This window comes from Pongo pygmaeus, chromosome 18 (assembly GCF_028885625.2).
Source record: "Pongo pygmaeus isolate AG05252 chromosome 18, NHGRI_mPonPyg2-v2.0_pri, whole genome shotgun sequence".
Taxonomy (NCBI): domain Eukaryota; kingdom Metazoa; phylum Chordata; class Mammalia; order Primates; family Hominidae; genus Pongo; species Pongo pygmaeus.
Genome location: NC_072391.2, coordinates 1,838,188 through 1,860,065, shown reverse-complemented (window position 1 = coordinate 1,860,065; position 21,878 = coordinate 1,838,188). Strand labels below are relative to the sequence as shown.

At 51.2% G+C, this 21,878-nt stretch overlaps 1 protein-coding gene across 6 annotated transcripts in view; it reads right to left on the bottom strand.

The window, feature by feature from the left end:
• The window catches only part of MAPK8IP3 (mitogen-activated protein kinase 8 interacting protein 3), a 63,405-nt gene extending 42,061 nt beyond the window's left edge, over window positions 1-21,344 (bottom strand). For all 6 annotated transcript variants that reach the window (XM_063654862.1, XM_063654864.1, XM_063654863.1 and 3 more), the window contains exons 1-2: window positions 20,858-21,344; window positions 2,397-2,517 (exon numbers count right to left, since the gene is read on the bottom strand). In XM_063654862.1, the coding sequence (XP_063510932.1) occupies window positions 2,397-2,517; window positions 20,858-21,175 (439 nt within the window). In that variant the 5' untranslated portion in view covers window positions 21,176-21,344. The remainder of the gene's footprint in view (window positions 1-2,396; window positions 2,518-20,857) is intronic.
• Between the last annotated feature and the right edge of the window lie 534 nt (window positions 21,345-21,878).

The following is a 21,878-nucleotide window of genomic DNA, read 5'->3' as shown; positions in this document are numbered from 1 at the left end:
CACAACACTCATAAATAGCACACAGCACACAACTCACACAGATGCCGCACACAGCACATGACACACAGATGCTGCACACAGCACACAACACACAGACACTGCACACAGCACACGAGTTATAGATACTGCACGCTACACACATGTAACTGGCTGCTGGAGGAGGGAGCCAACCAGCCATCCCAGGCTTGTGCTGACCCCGGCAACGGCTGTGGCCCCAGGGGAGGCTACCTGTCTGTGTGAGGTCAGAGCCTCACAGCCTCTCTGTGAGCTCCCGCTGGGGCAGAGTACAGCCACCACCTGGAGGGAGCCTGGGGCCTACTCTCTGCACTCATCTGGCTCCAACTCCTAGTGCTGGCCCAGTGAACAGCCTCAGCCTGTAATTTGATTTTATTTTTTTTGAGACAGGGTCTCACTCTGTCACCCAGGCTGGGGTGCAGTGGCATGATCAAGGCTTACTGCAGCCTCTGCCTCCTGGGTTTGAGCAATCCTCTACCTCAGCCTCCCGAGTACCTGGGCCCACAAGTCTGTGAGCCACCATGCCTGGCTAATTTTTGTATTTTTTGTAGAGATGGCGTTTCACCAGGTTGCCCAGGCTGGTCTTGAACTCTTGAGCTCAAAGGATCCTCCCACCTCGGCCTCCCAAAGTGTGGAAGTTATAGGTGTGAGCCACTGTTCCCAGCCTTGCCTGTAATTTGAGCTTATGTTTTTCTCCTTCTAAGAAGAGAGCTGAGAATGTTTCACACATGAAACGTACTGAAAGCCGAGGGACCAGGAGAGACTCTGTCATTATGGAAAGGCATTACCTAGGTATGCTCAGCACGGGCCTTAGGTTTGCTTTGCGTTGTGAATGCCAGCGTGTTTCCATGTGTGTGGAAGCTGCCACCGTGGTCACCCTCTGGCCCCCAGACTCGTCAGCAGATCATTGTCAGCACAGCAGCCTTTAGGCCTTGGCTGGGAATAGGAGTAAGTCTAACATATCAAAACAGTTTCTTTCCCCAATTTGATCTTAACTTTTCAGAGATGAAGGAATCTGCCGTTGAGGTAGCTAGGGAAACCGCAGCCAGATTGGTTTCAATCATTAAAACATCTGGGGCCAGGCGCGGTGGCTCACGCCTGTAATCCCAGCACTTTGGGAGGATCACGAGGTCAGAAGATCGAGACCATCCTGGCTAACACAGTGAAACCCCATCTCTACTAAAAATACAAAAAATTAGCCAGGTGTGGTGGTGTGCACCTGTAGTCCCAGCTACTTGGGAGGCTGAGGCAGGAGAATCACTTGAACCCGGGAGGCAGAGGTTGCAGTGAGCTGAGATCGCACCATTGCACTCCAGCCTGGGCAAAAACAGCGAAACTCTGTCTCCAAACAAAACATCTAATTACAGAAAAGGAAAATTACACAGGAAATCATCACTTCTTCTTTTTTAAAATTTTTCTTTTTTTTTTTTGAGACGGAGTCTCACTCTGTCGCCCGGGCTAGAGTGCAGTGGCACGACCTTGGCTCACTGCAACCTCCGCCTCCTGGGTTCAAGCGATCTTCCTGCCTCAGTCCCCCGAGTAGCTGGGACTACAGGCGCTGCCACCACGCCCGGCTAATTTTTGTATTTTTAGTAGAGACGGGGTTTCGCCATGTTGGCCAGGCTAGTTTTAAACTCCTAAGCTCAGGTGATCCGCCCGCCTTGGCCTCCCAAAGTGCTGGGATTACAGGTGTGAGCCACCACGCCCGGCCTTTTTTTTTTTTTTTTAAGAGAAGAGGTCTCTCTGTGCCCACACCGCAGTCTCAACCTCAGCCCAGCTGAGACCACAGGCGCATGCCATCATGCCTGGCCTATAACATTGACAGTAGAGTTTAAGCAAAGACTTTTAAAGGTAAGTAAACCAATTGTTCTTATAATAATAATAATAATAATAATAATAATAATAATAATAAACCCCTTTTGCCACTTGGCCTTGCAGGGGACAGACACCCTGATCAGCTGTGCCCCCCACCTAGGTGCTGTCACTTCAGTGGGGCTATACCAGCAGCCCACCCTCCTGCCTGAGAAGGAGCCATCACTCCTCAGCAGTGTGAAGAGGTGGGGACCCCAGGGGCTGCAGGAGCTCTTTTCAAAAGGTTCAGGAAGGACCTTCAGGACCACAGACTTGTGATCTGGGGGTCAAAATTCACTCTGAAGCAAAAGTGCTGTGGGGCCACAGTGGCCTGATTTACTTATTTCCACATACAATTTGGGGCCCATTACAGAAACAGGCAGCAGTGCAGAGTTGGAATACATGGCTGAGGCTCCCACTGGGCTTCCTCTCGTCCCCTTGTGTGGAAGGCGCTCCATGTCCACCCCAACCAGAGCCGTCCCAGGGCAGCGCCCATCAAGTGCGCCTCCAGGCTCTCGCCAGCCACTTACTCTGATCAGCATAGTTCTTGGCCTTCAGCTCCAGCTGGCGCGTCTGGAACTCGTAGTGTTCCACCTGGATTTGCAGCTCTTTCTTCTCTTGTTCCAGAGCATCTTCAAACTCAATGAATTTCTGTGCATGGAAGGGAGGGAAAGAGCAGTCATCATGAGTGAGTGTGGAGCAGCCACCTTTCACTTGAAGGGCCGCAGGCTTTGAGGGCCCAGGGGCCAAAGATGTCCCCAAGGCCACAAGCTGGCCCGTGGCCAGGCCGGAATGGGGGCTTCCCGCCGCGTGGCTGTGGCCACCACCCTCCTCAGGCACAGTGAGGAGCCCTGAGGGCAGGGCGGGAGAGCCCTCCAGGACTGCATGATTGCACCCTCCTCTCCCGGGAGGATTTGCTGTGAAGTGAGCCTGTTGTTTCCAATTATGGCTGCCTTAGTGGCTGCATGAGACTCGGGCAGCAATGAGGGGCCCTGCACTCAGAAGGCCCCATGCTTGGCTTGGCTGCTGCCATCTTGAAATGTTGCTAATTTTTGAACATAGAGCCCTGTGTTTCCATTTTTACACTGGGATCCATGAGCATGCAGCCAGTCCTGTTTGCAGTGGAGTCATCTGACTCCTCTCAACTCCACGCCTAAGAACAAGGTTGAGCCTACTTTTCTGCATCTCAGTTGCAGCTCAGCTCAGGACACCATCGTTACTGGGATAACCAGCAACACAGTCTTGTTCCTAGTCCTTAAATAAAAAAGGCAGGGGGATTGGTCTAGGTTTGGAATCTTAAACTTATGTGGTAAGTTTCACGACAAAATTATTATCAAACCAAGTGAAAAGAAAACATTTTGCAAAATAAAAGCAGCTCATAAAAGGTCTGAGGAGCAGAGAGGCCAGTGAGGCCCCAGGTGTGGCCAGGCATCGATGCCATAAGTGTAGTTCCTACAGCAGCCCAGAGAGGGAGCTGTTAACACCTCGTTTTTACAGAGTAGAAAACTGGGGAATATTATCAAGAAATTTCATTGGAAGAAGTATAAATATTAACTGCGCTTTTTTTTTTTTTTTTTTTTTTTTAAGACAGAGTCTCGCTCTGTCTCTGAGGCTGGACTGCAGTGGTGCGATCACAACTCACGGCAGCCTTGAGCACCTGGGCTCACATGATCCTCCTGCCTCCACCTCCTGAGTAGCTGGGACCACAGGCATGTGTCACCATGCCTGGCTAATTTTTAAAAATTTTTTGTAGAGGCCGGGCTGTGAGCCACCAGCCTGAGTGAGTGTTTGAGACCAGCCTGACCAACATGGTAAAACCCTGTTTCTACTAAAAAATACACTGCAACCTCCGCCTCCCAGGTTCAAGCGATTCTCCTGCCTCATCCCAGAACTTTGGGAGGCCGAAGCAGATGGATCATGTGAGGTCAGGAGTTCGAGACCAGCCTTACCAAACATGGTGAAACCCTGTTTCTACTAAAAAATACAAAAATTAGCCAGGTGTGGTGGCACACACCTATAATCTCAGCTACTTGGGAGGCTGAGGCAGGAGAATCGCTTGAACCTGGGAGGTGGAGACTGCAGTGAGCCCAGATCACCCCACTGTACTCCAGCCTGGCAGACAGAGCAAGACTCCATCTCAAAAAAAAAAAAAAAAAAATTGGCCAGGCATGGTGGCTCACGCCTGTAATCTCAGCACTTTGGGAGGCCGAGGCAGGCGGATCACGAGGTCAGGAGATCGAGTCCATCCTGGCTAACACGGTGAAACCCCGTCTCTACTAAAAATACAAAAAATTAGCCAGGCGTGGTGGCAGGCGCCTGTAGTCCCAGCTACTTGGGAGGCTGAGGCAGAATGGCGTGAACCCAGGAGGCGGAGCTTGCAGTGAGCCAAGATAGTGCCACTGCACTCCAGCATGGGCGACAGAGCAAGACTCCATCTCAAAAAAAAAAAAAAAATTTTTTTTTTTTTTAGATGGGGTCTTGCTATGGTTCCCAGGTTGGTCTCAAACTCCTGGGCTCAAGCGATCCTCCCACCTCAGCCTCACAAAGTGCTGGGATTATAGGCCTGAGCAACTGCACCCAGCCTCAGCTGGGTTCTGAAGACAAAAGAGTTTCTCAGAAGATGGGAATATAAACTGGGCGGTGGATTTCATCTTTTGGGATCTGGAAGATTAATGGGTAGTGGCCACAGCTGTGTTCCCTATAATAACTCTACCCACTCTGCCACCCGGATACTGGGCCCCTCGACGCTTCTTCCTACAGCAGCAGCTTCTAAAAAGGTCTTTGTGTTGAAACCACTGGGGCTCTGCCCAAGAGGTGACTCATTCTGTGCAGTTACTGAGAGGGCAGAAAACTACAGAGGAGGCGGGAGGGGCAGGCAGGGAGCAGGAGGCAGCAGAAGAGTCTGTGTTATGGGCATCACATGCAACTTAAGGAAAAGGAAGAAAAACAAACACTCCACAGCTGAGAAAATGCATGACATTTTTGTGCAGTGGTACAAAAAATAAAAATACGTGATTTTGAATTAATTGTGGCTACAACTAGCATATGAAAGAACACACACATGCTATTAATTGACTGATAAGAATTTTTAACAAAAAGTTGTCCGGGCGCGGTGGCTCACGCCTGTAATCCCAGCACTCTGGGAGGCCGAGGTGGGGCGGATCATGAGGTCAGGAGATGGAGACCATCCTGGCTAACACGGTGAAACCCCGTTTCTACTAAAAATAAAAAAAATTAGCTGGGCGTGGTGGTGGGTGCCTGTAGTCCCAGCTACTCGGGAGGGCGAGGCAGGAGAATCACTTGAACCCGGGAGGCGGAGGTTGTAGTGAGCTGAGACCGCCGCTGCACTCCAGCCTGGGCGACAGAGCGAGACTCAGTCTCCAAAAAAAAAAAAAAAAAAACAAAACGAAAAAACAAAACAAAACAAAATGAAAAAACAAAACAAAACAAAACGGAAAAACAAAGTTTTTATAGGCCCGGAGCGGCGGCTCATGCCTGTAATCCCAGTACTTTGGGAGGCCGGGCAAGTGGATTGATTGACTCTGGGAGTTAGGTGCAACATAGCGAAATCCCGTCTCTACAAAACAATTAGCTGGACACGATGGCATGTGCCTGTAGTTCCAGAGAGCTGGGAGGCTATGGTGGGAGGATCACCTGAGCCCAGGAGGTCAGTGCTGCAATGAGCCCAGGAGGTCGGGGCTGCAGTGAGCCCTGAGGCTGGCACCACTGCACTCCCAGAAGACAGTGAGATCCTCTCTCTAAAAAAAAAAGGTTTTGTAGAGATAGGATCTCACTATATTGCCCAGGCTGGTCTCAAACTCCTGGGCTCAAGCAATCCTCCCGCCTTGGCTTTCCAAAGTGCTGGGATTACAGGCATGAGCAAAGGATTTTTTTTTTTTTTTTTTTTTTTTGAGATAGAGTGCAATGGCACAATCTCGGCTCACCGCAACCTCTGCCTCCCGGGTTCAAGCGATTCTCCTGCCTCAGCCTCCCAAGTAGTTGGGATTACAGGCATGCGCCACCACATCCAGCTAATGTATTTTTAGTAGAGATGGCGTTTTGCCATGTTGGTCAGGCTGGTCTCAAACTCCTGACCTTAGGTGATCCGCCTGCCTCGGCCTTCCCAAGTGCTGGGATTACAGGCATGAGCCCCCATGCCCGGCCTTGTTTTGTTTTTTTTTTTTGAGACAAAGTTTTGCTCTTGTTGCCCAGGCTGGAGTGCAATGACACGACTCAGCTCACTGCAACCTCCGCCCCCTGGGTCCAAGCAATTCTCCTGCCTCAGCCTCCCAAGTAGCTGGGACTACAGGCACCCACCACCACACCCAGCTAATTCTTTGTATTTTTAGTAGAGATGGGGTTTCACCATGTTGGCCAGGCTGGCCTCAAACTCCTGACCTCAGGTGATCCGCCCACCTCGGCCTCCCAAAATGTTGGGATTACAGGCATGAGTACGGCCTGGATATTTATTTATTTATTTAGAGATGAAGTCTCACTCGGGCGCCCAGGCTGGAGTGCAGTGGCGCTATCTTGGCTCACTGCAAGCTGCGCCTCCTGGGTTCACGCCATTCTCCTGCCTCAGCCTCCCGAGTAGCTGGGATTACAGGCACCTGCCACCACGCCCGCCTAATTTTGTTTTTGTATTTTTAGTAGAGATGGGGTTTCACCGTGTTAGCCAGGATGGTCTCGATCCCCTGACCTCGTGATCCGCCTGCTTCCACCTCCCAAAGTGCTGGGATTACAGGCGTGAGCCACTGCACCCGGCCTGGCCTGGATATTTTTTAAAGTAGGTAATTTTATTTCCTGTTATATAAAAAATGAAAATAATTATATAAACAATATATGTTTTCGCAGGAAAATCAGTGTTAGGTAAAAACAGAAAAAATTTTAAATTATGAGGCTCGGTCTACAGGGTCAGTTAAAATTGTGTGACGTGCTTCTGGATTTGTGTGTGTGTGTGTAGAGCAGATGTATGCTCATCCTGTACACAGTGTTTTGTAACCTGATTTATTCACTGATTTATATTGAAATGCCTTTCAACAGCAACAGGCGTATTCTGCCACTTCCATGTTTGGCAGGTGTGTGTTCTGCTGGGAGTGTGTGGGTAGAGCACAGTTTTGCTCAATCCATTCTCTCTTTACGGACTTTCAGGTTGCTTTAAAATGTTTGCTATTATAAAAAGCTGGCCGGGCATGGTGGCTCACGCCTGTAATCCCAGCACTTTGGGAGGCCGAGGCGGGTGGATCACCTGAGGTCAGGAGTTCAAGACCAGCCTGGCCAACACGGTGAAACCCCGTCTCTACTAAAAATACAAAAAATTAGCTGGGCGTGGCGGCGTGTGCCTGTAATCCCAGCTACTCAGGAGGCTGAGGCAGGAGAATTGCTTGAACCCAGGTTGCAGTGAGCCAAGATTGCGCCATTGCACTCCAGCCCGGGCAACAAGAGCGAGATTCCATCTCAAAAGAAAAACAAACAAACAAACAAAAGCTGTGTGCACACACGTCTTTGTATATTCACCTGCTGGCTTCCTGCTCTCCGAGGCTGTGGTCACGCACTGCTAAGTGACTCTTCAGAGGGTGTCCCAACTTACACTTCCCCCCAAAAAGTGGGACAGTGCCCTTTTGTAGAACTCTCAACATGTCTTTCTTTTATACTTTTTTGGTTTGTTTTTGAGGCTTTTTTTTCCTTTTATTTTTCCATTTTTTGAGGACAGGGTCTCCGTCTGTCACCCACTGCAGCCTTGACCTCGCGGGCTCAAGCGATCCTCCCATCTCAGTCTCCTGAGTAGCTGGGCCCACAGGCACGTGCCACCACACTGGGCTAATTTTTTTGTGTTTTTTTTTTTTGTAGAGATGGGGTCTCCCTATGTTACCCAGGCTGATCTCAAACTCCTGGGCTCAAGCGATCCCCCCTTAGCCTCCCAGAGTATTGGGATTACAGGCATGAGCCACTGTGCCTGGCTACATTTCAGTCTGTTTCTGAGCCAGCACCACAGGTTTTTAAACTGGTGTTGTGGTGTTATGTTACTTTCTATTATCTAATATCTGCTCTCCCTCTTACATCTTCCTTTTCAACATTTTCCTGCTTATTCCTAATTTCTCCTTCTAGATTAATTTGAGAATCATTTTGAATCACCTACATACATATTTATTTTTTGGTTATGCATTTCACCTGTCAGAAAGCACCAGGTCTCTGTCCCTTAGGAAGGGGCCTTTTTTTTTTCTTTTTAAAGATTGGGTCTCAGGCTGGGCACAGTGGCTCACACCTGTAATCCCAGCACTTTGGGTCACTGAGGCAGGAGTGTCACTTGGGGCCAAGAGTTCAAGCCCAGCCTGGGCAATATAACAAGACCTTACCTCTACAAAAAATAATTAGCTGGGCACAGTGTTGCATGCCCATAGTCCCAGCTACTTGGGAGGCTGAGGCAGGAAGATTGCTTGAGATGGGGTCTTGCTCTGTTGAGATGGGTCTTGCTCTGTTATCCAGACTGGAGTACAGCAGCAAGACCAAGGCTCACTGCAGCCTTGACCTACTGGGCTCAAGCAATCCTCCTGCCACAGTCTCCTGAAGCACAGGCACTACGGGCGTGACCCACCTTGCCCAGCCCCCAATGTTGAGTCGTTTCAGTGAGAAGATGCTCAGGGCTAGACTTGGGGTGAGAGAAAACTCATCTTGAGGAAGTGAAGAGTCCTCTGATGGGGCTTCTGGGGCTGGACGCTGGAACATTCTTTTTTTTTTTTTTTTTTTTTTTTGGAGACGGCTCTGTTGCCCAGGCTGATGTGCAGTGGTGCGATCTTGGCTCACTGCAACCTCCATCTCCCAGGTTCAAGCGATTCTCCTGCCTCAGCCTCTGACTAGCTGGGATTACAGGTGCCCACCACCATGACCAGCTAATTTTTGTATTTTTAGTAGAGACGAGGTTTCACCACGTTGGCCAGGCTGCTCTCGAACTCCTGACCTCAAGGAATCCACCTGCCTTGGCTTCCCAAAGTGCTGGTATTACAGGCGTGAGCCACTGCACCTGGCCCAGAAAATATTTTTATTTAAAGATCATTGGCTGGGCGTGGTAACTCATGCCTGTAATCCCAGCACTTTAGGAGGCCAAGGTGGGGGGAATCACCTGAGGTCAGGAGTTCAAGAGCAGCCTGGCCAACTTGGTGAAACCCCGTCTCTACTAAAAATACAAAATTAGCCAGGCATGGTGGTGCATGCCTATAATCCCAGCTACTCAGGAGGCTGAGGCAGGAGAATCTCTTGAACCCGGGAGGCAGAGGTTGCAGTGAGCCAAGGCCATGACATTGCACTCCAGCCCGGGTGACAAGAGTGAAACTCTGTCTCAAAAAAAAAAAAAAAAAAAAAAAAAAAAAAAAAAAAAAATCATTTACTTCTGATTTAAGAGAACTAAGAATTTTCAGCTGGGCTTGGTGGCTCAAGTGTGTAATCCCAGCACTTTGGGAGGCTGAGATGGGCAGATCTTGAGGTCAGGAGATCGAGACCATCCTGGCTAACAAGGTGAAACCCCATCTCTACTAAAAATACAAAAAAGATTAGCCGGGCGTGGTGGCGCATGCCTGTAGTCCCAGCTACTCAGGAGGCTGAGGCAGGAGAATGGCAGGAACCTGGGAGGTGGAGCTTGCAGTGAGCCAAGATCGCGCCACTGCACTCCAGCCTGGGCGACAGAGCGAGACACCATCTAAAAAAAAAAAAAAAAAAAAAAAAAAAAAAAAAAAAAAAAAGAGAGAGAGAACCAAGAATTTTCAGTGGTGGGGACTTGGGGAATAGAGATGAATTTAAGTCTATAAAGCACGATTACAAGATATAAATGGAACTGAGAAAAATAACGTTGTAACGATCAGCATTCTTGCTGAATGGGCCTGCATAGCACTAGATTATAAAAAATAAAAGAACTACCCGGAAGACAGCACGGTAGTATCTTGGTCCCAGAGACCTACTGAAGGTGTGACGATAGCAAAGTGAGAGGTTTCTGTACACGTGCTCGTGATCCATGCTGCAGGGCAGCGTGTATTTGACACGACTACCTATCTAACCGAGTCTAGTGAAATGCCGTGTGGCATCCGGACATGCGAGGCCACCTATGGATCACCTTTGAGCATCCCAAGGAGCAATGACTTGAGATTACAAAATGAAGGAAAACATGGGTGTCGTTCCTCAGTCGAGACACGAAACAACTCTCACATCTAGGTACCAATATGCCACAGGATTCCCTTTTTAGACATGTTTTTAAGATGTACTTCCTCATCCCTCCCACGACCAAAGGGCTCTGCTTGAAAATTAAATTCAACTTATGTTTTCAGAATTTGCTTTTCGGTGAATTTCTTTCTTTCTTTCTTTTTTTTTTTTTTTTGAGATGGAGTTTTACTCCATCACCCAGGCTGGAGTGCAGCGGCACGATCTTGGCTCACTGCAACCTCCGCCTCCTGGGTTCAAGTGATTCTCTTGCCTCAGCCTCCCAGTCCCCCGAGTAGCTAGGATTATAGGCACCCACCACCACACCTGGCTAATTTTTATTTTATTTTTTTTTGAGACGGAGTCTCACTCTGTTGCCCAGGCTGGAGTGCAGTAGCACAATCTCAGCTCACTGCAACCTCTGACTCCCAGGTTCAACTGTTTCTCCTGCCTCAGCATCCCGAGTAGATGGGATCACAGGCACCCACCACCACACTCAGCTAATTTTTTTTATTTTTAGTAAAGATGGGACTTCACTGTATTAGCCAGGATGGTCTTGATCTCCTTGACCTCGTGATCCGCCTGCCTCGGCCTCCCAAAGTGTTGGGATTACAGGCGTGAACCACTGCGCCTGGTCATACCTGGCTAATTTTTGTATTTTTGGTAGATACAGGGTTTCGCCATGTTGGCCAGGCTGGTCTCAAACTCCTAACCTCAGGTCATCCACTCACCTCAGCCTCACAAAGTGCTGGGATTAGAAGCGTGAGCCACCATGCCCAGCATTTTCAGTGAATTTCAAGATACATATTGAAATAACCTGGCTGGGCACAGTGGCTTACTCCTGTAATCCCAGCATTTTGGGAGGCCGAGGTGGGCGGATCACAAGGTCAGGAGTTTGAGACCAGCCTGACCAACATGGTGAAACCCCATCTCTACTAAAAATACCAAAATTAGCAGGGCGTGGTGGTGCATACCTGTAATCCCAGCTACTCAGGAGGCTGAGGCAGGAGAATCTCTTGAACTTAGGAGGCAGAGGTTGCAGTGAGCAGAGATCGCACCATTGCATGACAGAGGGAGACTGTCTCAAAAAAAAAAAAAAAAGAAATGACCTGAGAGCATAGGGTCTTCGAAAATCTAGTAATCCAAGTTAGTTTTTTCAGTATTCCATAGAATGATATCATCCTTCCTTTTATATGTAAACAAAGTTAACGCAGTGACTGACTTTTAACATCCAATATAAAATCAAGATGACAGTATCCTGGACTCAGAATGTCAGAGCAATGGCCAGGTAAGTTCTTTCACAGGGCGATCAACAGGCTTTTGGTAACTTTCACAACCCATGGACACTTTCCTGCTGAGTAAAGTAATACATTAAATCCAAACCTCGGCCGGGTGCAGTGGCTCCCGCCTGTAATCCCAGCACTTTGGGAGGCTGAGGTGGGCAGATCACGTGAGGTCAGGAGTTCAAGACCAGCCTAGCGAACATGGTGAAACCCCCATCTCTACTAAAAATACAAAAAATTAGCCGGGTGTGGTGGTGGGCGCCTGTGATCCCAGGTACTCAGGAGGCTGAGGCAGAATCGCTTGAACCCGGGAGGCAGAGCTTGCGGTGAGCCGAGATTGCGCCATTGCACTCCAGCCTAGGCAACAGAGTGAGACTTCGTCTCAAAAAAAAAAAAAAAAAAATCCAAACCTCCCCTCTCATACGTTCGTTAGGCCAGGCCAGGCTCACCAGCGAGAAACAATTCAGCTCTGGCTGGTTGGTTAGAAACAAATCTTGACACGAATCAAAGATCTCGTTCTTGTGCAATACCGATCAATTTATTTCCTTCCCTGGGAATGAGGGGGTACTATGAATTTCCAAAGGAAAAACGCTCATTTTTGGTCTTTTATCTTAAGCAGGCAGACAGGCGCTGGGCACATGCCTGGCGGATGCCGTTCACGGCTAGTTCCCAGGTACGGGCAGGGACCTCGCATGGCTGTGGTTACCCAGGGCTGGCAGGGGGCAGTCAGAGCTCTTTCCATTTCCCACAACTGCCTGGCCACCTAGATCTAAAACGCAGAGAGAGAGGACGTGCAGGGGGTGGCTCTGGAGTTACAAAGCTGCCCCCGAAGCCTGCTGGATAGGACACGGGTCTAGGGAAGGACATTTCTCCATTCAGGTATTACATGTGGGGCTGAGAGATCTGGCCATCATCTCGGGAATCCAAAAATCAGGTTGAAAAGCAAGGTTTCCTCACGTTCTGTGAAAGGGACTGCTGGGTTCAGTGTCCACGTAAAACAAATCTCAACTGGTTGAATACGCACTGATTTTCAAGAACGGGTAAGACAGATGGGAAATATATACATATCTATTTACCATCTGTCTTACTAGTACATATACATTTGTATTGGGAAATATATATATATATATATATATATATATATACATAAATTTATATGGTTGGTACCGGCGGAAGAAAAATGAAGATAAAACTAAAACCCCAAGTTAAATGTCCCATCCTATGAAACATCTCCCTGAGAAAAATTATTCTCAAGTTAACTTTTATTCTCTGGTGCACTCTTAGGAGTTTACATTGGCTTCTGAAACTTCCTAATCAGCCCCAGCCTCCAACTCCCTCTGGTTCCACTGAATGAGGGGCCTGCTAACCGTGCCTCAGTTCACTCTTCTCAGTAGACAAAGGGTCCCTGCTCTCAAAACATGAATGCTCTAACCTGAGGCAGGGACACAGAGACACACGTGTGCAAGGGCCTACCGGGACTGTGCGTTTATCTGGGAATTCATTTTCTGGGGCGAAGGAAAGGTGATGGGCAGGCTGGCTGGGGAAAGATTAGGGAACAGGAGCCCCAAACTCCCCAGAGGCCTGGGGAGGAAGGGGCACCCAGAAACTTTAACAAAAGGCAAGTTTTGAATCTGGTTGTTGATAACAAGAATCGAAATGTCCTAGGCCCTGTGTGGGAAACGTACCGCACGGAGGAGCGGTCTTGAGGAAAGGCCCTGTCGCGTTTCACGTGACATGCCCCGGATCTCTTGCCCTAACAGTGGCTCAAAAAAAATGCAACAGAGTAATGATGTTGTGGGCTCTAAGGGTCTCCGCAAAGCCTCATCCGCCTCATAAGCGGATTCTAGTCTCTGGGTTTCACCGCCAGCCTGCCACGGGGTGAGCCAGCTTACAAAGCGCTCATGCGTGAAGGTTAGGTAAAAGCAAGCTGCCCAGCTCCCCTGCAGGCAGGCGGATGGACAAACAGCACTGCTGGGACCCTGCTCGGCCATGGGGGAAGGACACACACAGCCTGGGTGAGTCGCCGAATCACTGTACCGAGTGGAAGATGTCAGAGGAAACCACGTACGCACTGCAGGAGGCCATTATGCAAAGCTCTAGAAGATGCAAATTAACCTACAGTGACTGAAGGCAGGTCAGTGGTTACCTGGGGACAGGTGGGGCAAGGAGGGGTCGGAGGGGGGTTACACAGGACACAGGGAACTCTGGGGTCTGGGCATCTACACTGCTTGGACTGCAGGGATGGCTTCAGGTGTTTATACGTATTTCAAAACTCATCAAATTGTACTCTTTAAGTATGTACAGTTCAGTGTATGTCAATGATACTGCAATAAAATTGTTACCCACAGAAAGGAAACAAAAAGCAGCCCAACGCGAAAAAGTCGATCCTGTGCCCTGAGTGAGCACAGGCAGTCCTGAGGTGCGAGCGGTTTCCCACCAGGCTCTTCTTGGCCTTTAGAGAACTTCAGCCCCTCTCTGCTGTTTCCTGTCGCTGGCATCCACTTTCCCATCTCACAATATTTTCTCCTGTCTGGTCTCCTGTATCTGAAATCCACTGCTACGGGATCTCCCCTCTTTCTGGAAAATGTTCATTAAACAGGAAACAAACCCACCCTTTAAGCATCTTCCTTTCTCGCATGAAGCTGAGTAACTCACCATCTGCCCTTGCTTGCAGGCAGCTCAGCTAGACTGCCCAAAGCCACACTGTCCAGTATGGAAGCCCTGGCCACATGTTTACATTACTTAAAATAAAACACAGCCGGGCATGGTGGCACGAGCCTGTAGTCCCAGCTACTCGGGAGGCTGAGATGGGAGGATTGCTTCGGTCCAGGAGTTTGAGACCAGTCTGGGCAACATGGCGAGACCTCATCTCTGAAACAAGTAAATACAACTAAAAACCCAGTTCCTCAGTTCCATGAGTCACGCCTAAAATGCTCAACGGCCCTCTCTCCATGAGTCACACCGAAAATGCTCAACAGCCCTATGTGGCCAGCAGCTACTGAAGTGGACAGCACCAAATACAACATTTCCATCATCCCAGAACGTTCTGTCAGACAGAAAGGCTGCTCCAAAGAGACAGTCCTTGACCTTCAAGAACTGCATAGTTTGGTGAGATGTGTGCAGAGGCAGAGGAAAGCTGGCTTCCCCTTATCCACACACACAGATGGCCAGCATCTCCGGGTGTGCCGAGAAAGAGAAACAACAGGCTCAGGCTGAATGAACCAGAGGGTGCCGGCCCCTTGTTGGCAGGGAGCAGCTTAACTTGCGGAAGCCGGGAGAGAGGCCTGGTGGGGGCCTAGCTCCCCAGGCAGGGGCGGCAGAGTGGGTGATGGGGGCTTCTCTGCAGGTGCACTGGGGAGGCAGACACCAGCGAATCAGGCAGAGACGGGAACTGGCCAGGTGAACCCCAAGGGTGGGGTGGGGGCAGGTGCTCTAGGAGGCAGGAGCTGCAGGTCTGCAGAATGGGGGCGGCCAGAAGACCAGAGGCAGATGAGGCTGGTGAGAGGTGGGCCCAGCGGGGGGCCACCTGGGGGAGACAGCCTCACTCTGTCCACCCGGTGTCCTAGCCCACCTTGTCACTCAGATCCCCTCATGTTATCACCATCTGAGATGTCCAGTCTGCCCCAGGAGAGCAATCAGCTAATCCCCCTGCCTGGAATTCAGCCTAGCACTCAGAGACCAGACATGCTTTGTGAGGGTTCTCTGGGCTGGCAAAGTGGCGGGGGTGGGAGTGGCCGGAAGACCTTGGGTTGGTGGTGACTGGAAGCAGAAGGCAGCAAAGGAGATGAAAAGTGGGGACATTAAAGAACTCCTGAGGTTGGCCGGGCGTGGTGGCTCATGCCTATAATCCCAGCACTTTGGGAGGCCGAGATGGGCAGATCACGAGTTCAGCAGATCGAGACCATCCTGGCTAACACGGTGAAACCCCGTCTCTACTAAAAATACAAAAAATTAGCCAGGCGTGTTGGCGGGACCTGTAGTCCCAGCTACTCGGGAGGCTGAGGCAGGAGAATGGCATAAACCCGGGAGGTGCAGCTTGCAGTGGGCCGAGATTGCGCCACTGCACTCCAGCATGGGTGACAGGAGCAAGACTCCGTCTCAAAAAAAAAAAAAAAAAAAAAAAGAACTCCTGAGGCCAAAAGAACACCAGGACCTAGTGGCGGCTGGATACTCGGGGTGACAAGGGGAGCTCGGGACCCCAATTTTCTTTTTTTTTTTCTTTTTTTTTGAGACAGAGTCTCCCTCAATTGCCCAGGCTGGAGTGCAGTGGCGTTGCAATCTCGGCTCACTGCAACCTCCACCTCCTGTGTTCAAGCGATTCTCCTGCTTCAGCCTTCCAAGTAGCTGGGATTACAGGCGTGTATCACCATGCCCAGCTAATTTTTGTATTTTTAGTAGACACGGGGTTTCATCATATTGGCCAGGCTGGTCTCGAACTCCTTACCTCATGATCCACCCGCCTCAGCCTTTCAAAGTGTTGGGATTACAGGCGTGAGCCACTGTGCCCGGCTTTGGGACCCCAACTTTCAACAGGGCAAAGGAAAACAAGTCTGGAGAGCCGGCACCCCATGCAGCTCCTAGCAAGCTTCTGTAGTGATTTTCATGTACTAACAGCTCATCCTCCTACCCTGGTAATAAATGGGAACCTGGGAAAGGGGCCCATCCAAAAATCTTGCGCCCCTCACCTGATGCCCGTCTGGCACAGATTAAGGATCTAGCAGGCTCTGCACGCCATGGGTCTTCCTGCTGAGGCCTGAGGACATGCCCCGTGTCTGGTCCCCAGGGCCCATGAGCCAGACTGAGGCACAGCTGCAAAGTGACTGACTTGTGCTGTCGCAATGGTCAAGGTCACAAAGAGCAGAGAACGAGGGGCCACCCGCAGAACACAGGACACAACAAGGACAAAGGGACCCCTGAGCCCCTTACACAGCCAGAGAAAGAAGCGTGGGAAGATGCCCTCACTTGGGAAGTTGGGTGAGGAGTGTTAATTCTGCAACCTTTCTGTACGTATTTCAAAATGGTTTTTAAAAACTTAAAAATGAAACAGATATTTCATTTAGAAATCTTAATTTTGGAAGAACTGACTTCTCTCAGCTCTCGGCCCTGTCTGACTGCTGCTAGCGTGGCCCGGGGGCTCCCGCGGCGGAGCGGCAGAGGGGCAGGCTGCGCCCAGCAGCCTCCAGGCCACTTCTGCCTCTGTCCCGTGTTCTCTCTGGGGGACAGGTACCTCCTTCTCCATGGTTCCTACATGTATTTGCTCCACTTTTTAGGGAGACTGCTGTACTCCTGGTGAGTGGTACAGCTACACCAGGCCAGCTTTTAGAGGCACCTAGGAAAGGCAGCTCTGGCAGCCCCGTCTTGATAGCTTCATTTAAAAAATATTTTTTAAAAAAACTGTTCTTAATATCATAACATGGCAGGAAAAGAAATCACATACTCTGGCCAAGCAGTGGTGAATTTACTATCTGTCATATGAAAAACAAAAATAAAAATTTCTGATTCAGCATCTTAATTCATTTATGGAAAAGACTTCCTGCAGATCGTCTGGGGCAGAGGAAAAAAAAGAAGAAAAAATGGCAGACTGATAATCTCTGTAGAGTGGGATTATGGTGTTTGTTTTCTCCAGCTGAATCCTACCCAAATATTCTATGAAATGGATGACATTTATTTGTTTATTTTTTATTTTTTATCTAATTATTTATTTTGAGACAGAGTCTCACTCTTGTCGCCCAGGCTGGAGTGCAGTGGTATGATCTTGGTTCACCACAACATCCACCTCCTGGGTTCAAGTGATTCTCCTGCCTCAGCCTCCTGAGTGTCGGGACTACAGGGGCCTGCTGCTATACCTGGCTAATTTTTTTTTTCTTTTTTTTTTTTTAAGTAGAGACAGGGTTTTGCCAGGTTGGCCAGGCTGGTCTCAAACTCCTGACCTGAGATGAGGAGGTCAGGAGTTCAATGTCAAATGTTGGGAGGCTGAGGTGGGAGGACTGCTTGAATCCAGGAGTTTGAGACCAACCTGGGCAACATGGCGCGACCTCATCTCTTGCCTGCCTCAGCCTACCAAAGTGCTGGGATTACAGACGTGAGAGCCACTGCGCCTGGCCGGTAACTTTTATTTAACTCGGAAAAAATACGTTTTGGATAAAACTGTCTTCCCTTGCATCCTTTCCTTACATAGCATCAAATGCCGAATGATCAGCAAACATCACGATTTGGTCTTGTTGAGAGAACACCCACTCCAGCTGCCTGCCATGAGCCTGGGGGGTGTTACCAGCAGCAGTTTCTTTAGGGTTAAGAAGATTTTAAGGCAAATAATGACTACTAATACTCACATGTCATCTCTCACACCTTATTTTTCCTCTTGTAAGCTAAGCAGTTGATCACTACAGGAGAAGGGCTCTTTGCTGCCCGGGTAAGCACGGCAAACGTGGTGGCTCTGCCTCGCCCTCCTCTGGAGCTGCACCGGATGGTGCGTGTGGAGGCAGCATCTGCTTCTTGCCAGCCCCCACCCCGTTCAGCTGCTGTTTCCCACCTTCTTCTTTTCCACTGGGAAATAACTTGAAGGTTTTAAAAAACTTTGTATAAGAACCTGCACAACCAGAAACTGCACTGTCTGGTAGGCGGCTAGCAATGTCCGGTGCCTGCCGTCCACGGCGGCCCTGAGAACCCGTCAAGGGCTCTGCCCTGACTCTGCTACATCTGCCTGCCCACAATTCTCCAGGCAACCAACAGCCAGTGATGGTGCTTGGATCTTGAGATAAAACTGACTTGCAAAGTCTGCGGCCACTGCAGCCCAGCAAGGGGAAGAGGATGGACCCAGGGTGTGTGGCTCCCGAGGGCCGGGCTGACACTCAGGCTGGGGTCTGCAGACTCCACGGCTTGGGTCAGTCTCTCGGGAGACCCCACCCTCTCTAGCTCCTGTCACTCCCATACACTCAGCTGCCTGTTATCAGAGCACACTGGGAGTCACTGTGGTTATGACTGGCAAGAAGATGGGAACAGGGATGTCTGCTCTGCTCAGGCTTTTATAAAACCCTGCGGATTCTGTCTGCTCAGAGGCTGCAGTGGCTCAGGTTACCCATCTCTGACTAAGCCTTCTTGAGCAGAGTGGCTGGGGACGGAGCTTCTGCTGACAGCTCACCCAGGAGCTCCTCTGCAACAAGACACGCCTGCAGCGTGTGACGTCCCGCTCCCCTCTTATCAGATACACGTCTATGTGATCACAAGTCCCTGCTTAGAAAAGACACCGACCCACAGGGCACAATGGTCTACAAAGTTGGAAATGAAGGTCTGCTTGATTCAGTAGAGGAGTAGGCATGCCAAATATTGACAGCATCGATCCCTTTTCCTTAGTTGTAAAGCCCTGAGGTCTTTCCAAGGGCACCCTGTTAGCGTTTAATCACAGCCTCCATGCTGGCCAAGCATTGGCTGGCTTTGGGGCTCGGCTCCCAAAGCTCTTGGTGCAGCTTCTCTAAAGCACTGGGGCAATGGTGGGTCTCAGACTAAAGGTGATAGCTTTGCAAACCACATGCACACCCGCCAGCTCGGTTCAGCGGGAGCCCTGTGGGAGGGCAGATGCACTCAGGGCAGCTTGCATGTGAACCGCACAGAGCCGGGCAGCGCCTATCCTGTGCAGAGCTCATTTTTAACAGGCAAGGTTATAATTCCTAGCCTTAACGTTGTCCATCTTGATTTTCTCCTTTCAGTACCTTCTCGTCCACTATACTGACCACACAGGTAAAAGGTGAAAAAAAGAAACCCACCCGAAATCTAGGTCAGGTCACTGAGTGTGGGAGAGAAGTGGAGGGCGCTGCCCAGCAGAGGGGGCAGCCACAGCTCCACAGCTGAGCGAGGGCAGCCCTGGCACTCCAGGCTTCTGGGGAGCAGCGCTCCGGTGCCTGCAGCTGCCTGACATGGAAGCAAGTGCCAAGGCTGGCGTCGGGTTCACGCTGCACCCTGGCTGGGCACTTCTGGGGTGGGTGACCTCGGTTCAGCCCCTCCACTTCTCAGGACAAGTTTCCTTCCCAGTAAAACGCCTACAGTCACCCTGAGCTCCAAAATCCATGAACCTTTGCGTTTCCTCAGGTTGACAGCTTTAACTCAGTTTTGCTGGAACCGGGGCATTCCAATCAATGCATAACCGCCTCCCGACAGACACGAAGCTCAAACGCAACAGAAACCGCAGGAAAGGAGGAACGATACAACATACTGTTATGATTTTTATAAACACGCTTTAAACCAAACTAGGCCATAAATCACCTTGGTTTCAGAAAAAGCCAAAATACTGACACAGTCTTGTATTTTCCTATTAAAGTCAAGAATGTGTTAAGCTGAATTAATTGAAAAGGAATTGAAGCTCATTTCCTAAGACACTTGTATTCGTAAGCCAAACAGCATTACCTAACTCCTAGAACGAGAGAATTTCTGGGCTTAGAGATCGCCTAGTGCAATTCACTCCTTTGATGGAAAATCAAACCCCAGGCAGGCGACAGCCCAAGGTCACAGAGGCAAAGCAGGGATGGGAACCAGCCTCCCTGAACCTGTTTGTGACAAAGGGTGAGGCTCTGGGCCCACACACAGGCAGGCCGAGCTCAGTATCTGATGGTGAATGAATGAAGCTAAGTGGTGCTCCCCACAGGGCCCGGCTCTTGTAACTGCTTCACAAATAAGCGATTTCCAGGTTATGGAGACATCCTAGCACAGAATTAAACGCTTCAAACTCAGACTTTTAACTCCTCAGAAGCCAGAGTGGAGTTTCTCAGCCCTGGCTACATCAGCTAACAATCTCGCCAAGCAAGGAACCAAGGCGGCAAAGAGATCACCTCCAGAAACTCGAGTGTTCCTTCTGCTGACAGAGGAGCAGCCCGCCTGCGGCCTTGTTCTGTGTTTACATCAACCACCCAATTCACCCATGTCACAGACCTTCAAAATACGGGATTAGGGACAAGGGAAAGGTCTCCAACATCATCCACAGACGGCTGCAGCCCCTAAGAACACCAAAAGATTCCTTTTCTAGATGGGTTTAGAATGGCAGCCAACAGAGGTAGCACTTGGGGTCGGGAAAGGGTTTTGACTAAACACACGCACGAAAGCAAAGGGAATTGGCATGCAGAGGTGGGTGGGGAGGGGAGAGTGAGGCCTGGCTTTGAAGCTGAGCTCCCCGGGGATGACGCCAGGCACATCGGGTTTGGGGCTGAAGGTTCAGGGCTGGGGGCCCGGAGGAGGGGGCCAGGGCCCAGGCCTGGGCGGAAAAGGGGGTCCCCGGGAGTCGGGGTGGGGTCCCGGGGCAGGCGGGGGGGTGCTCTAGGGAGGTGTCTCACGGCGGGCAGAGGGGGTGGGGAAGTCCCGGGGCGGGGTCCAGGGGGTCCAGGCGGGTCTCGGGGCGGGGTCTGGGGGTCCGGGGGTCGCGAGGTCCGGGGTGCCGGAGCGGGGTCTGGGGTCGGGACGGGTGTTGGGTCCGGGGCCCGGGGCTGACTGGGGGTCCGGGACGGGGATGCGGGCGGGTCCCGCGGCCCACGCACCTCCTCCGCCTGCCTGCGCAGCGCCTTCTCGCGCTCGTACTGGGTGAGCAGCTGCTCGTTGTCCTCGCGCAGCAGCTCCAGCTCCACCTCGTGCTCCTGGTTCTCGCTGAGCACCGAGTCTAGGTTCTCCAGCACGTTCACCACTAGCGGCATGAGCTCCTTGACCACCTCCTCGTCGTAGCAGTGGATGAGGCGCTCGAACTCGCGGTAGATGGAGCCCGCCAGGCCCGACACCCGCTCCGACATCACCGAGCCGGAGCAGTAGTCGTCCTGGTACACCACCACGCCGCCGCCCTCGTCCATCTGGATCTCCATCATCGCGGCCACCGCCGCCGCCAGCGCGGCTCGCTATCCGGCCGGCGCGCCCGGCCCTCCCCGGCTGCCTCAGGTTCCGCAGGCCGAGGCCCGTCGCCTCCCGCAGCTGCTGTCGCCTCAGGGCTCCACCGCCGCCGCTGCCGAGGCTGCGCCCGTCACTCACTCGCCGGAAGTCCCGCCCTCCAGCCGGAGGGGGCGGTGCCCGCGCGTCCCGCCGCAGCCGCGCCGCCAGGGGGCGCAGGGGCCGTGACGTCAGAGGAAGCCGGGCTTCGGGCCGGAAGCGCGGCTGAGCGTGGCAGAGGGAGCTCTCGGCCAGGCTGGTGGGATCCGCGGGGCTGCAGCGGTCGCTTCCCCCAGCGCGCGGTAGCTTGATCACGTCCCCGCCACCCTCGGCTTCCAGTGACCTCGGTCGTGTCTCCAGGCTCTGCACACTTCGGCGGACTTGGGTGAAGGCTCAGCGCCTGCGCCTCAACCCCGGCCGCCCTGATGAGCCTACGTTCCCAACAGCACCGCGCCCCGCTCAGTCCGCGCTCAGCGCCTCCCCTCTCCTAGTGCCTTCCCCACTCAGCTGGCTCCTCCTGGGATTCTGTGAATGCACCCTCAGCGCCCATCTCATCCTGAAACCCAGCAGCGCGGCCTCCTTCCTTTCGCTCACTTCTCCCTACTGCACTGACTGCTTCAGATTTTTTTTTTTTTTTTTTTTTTT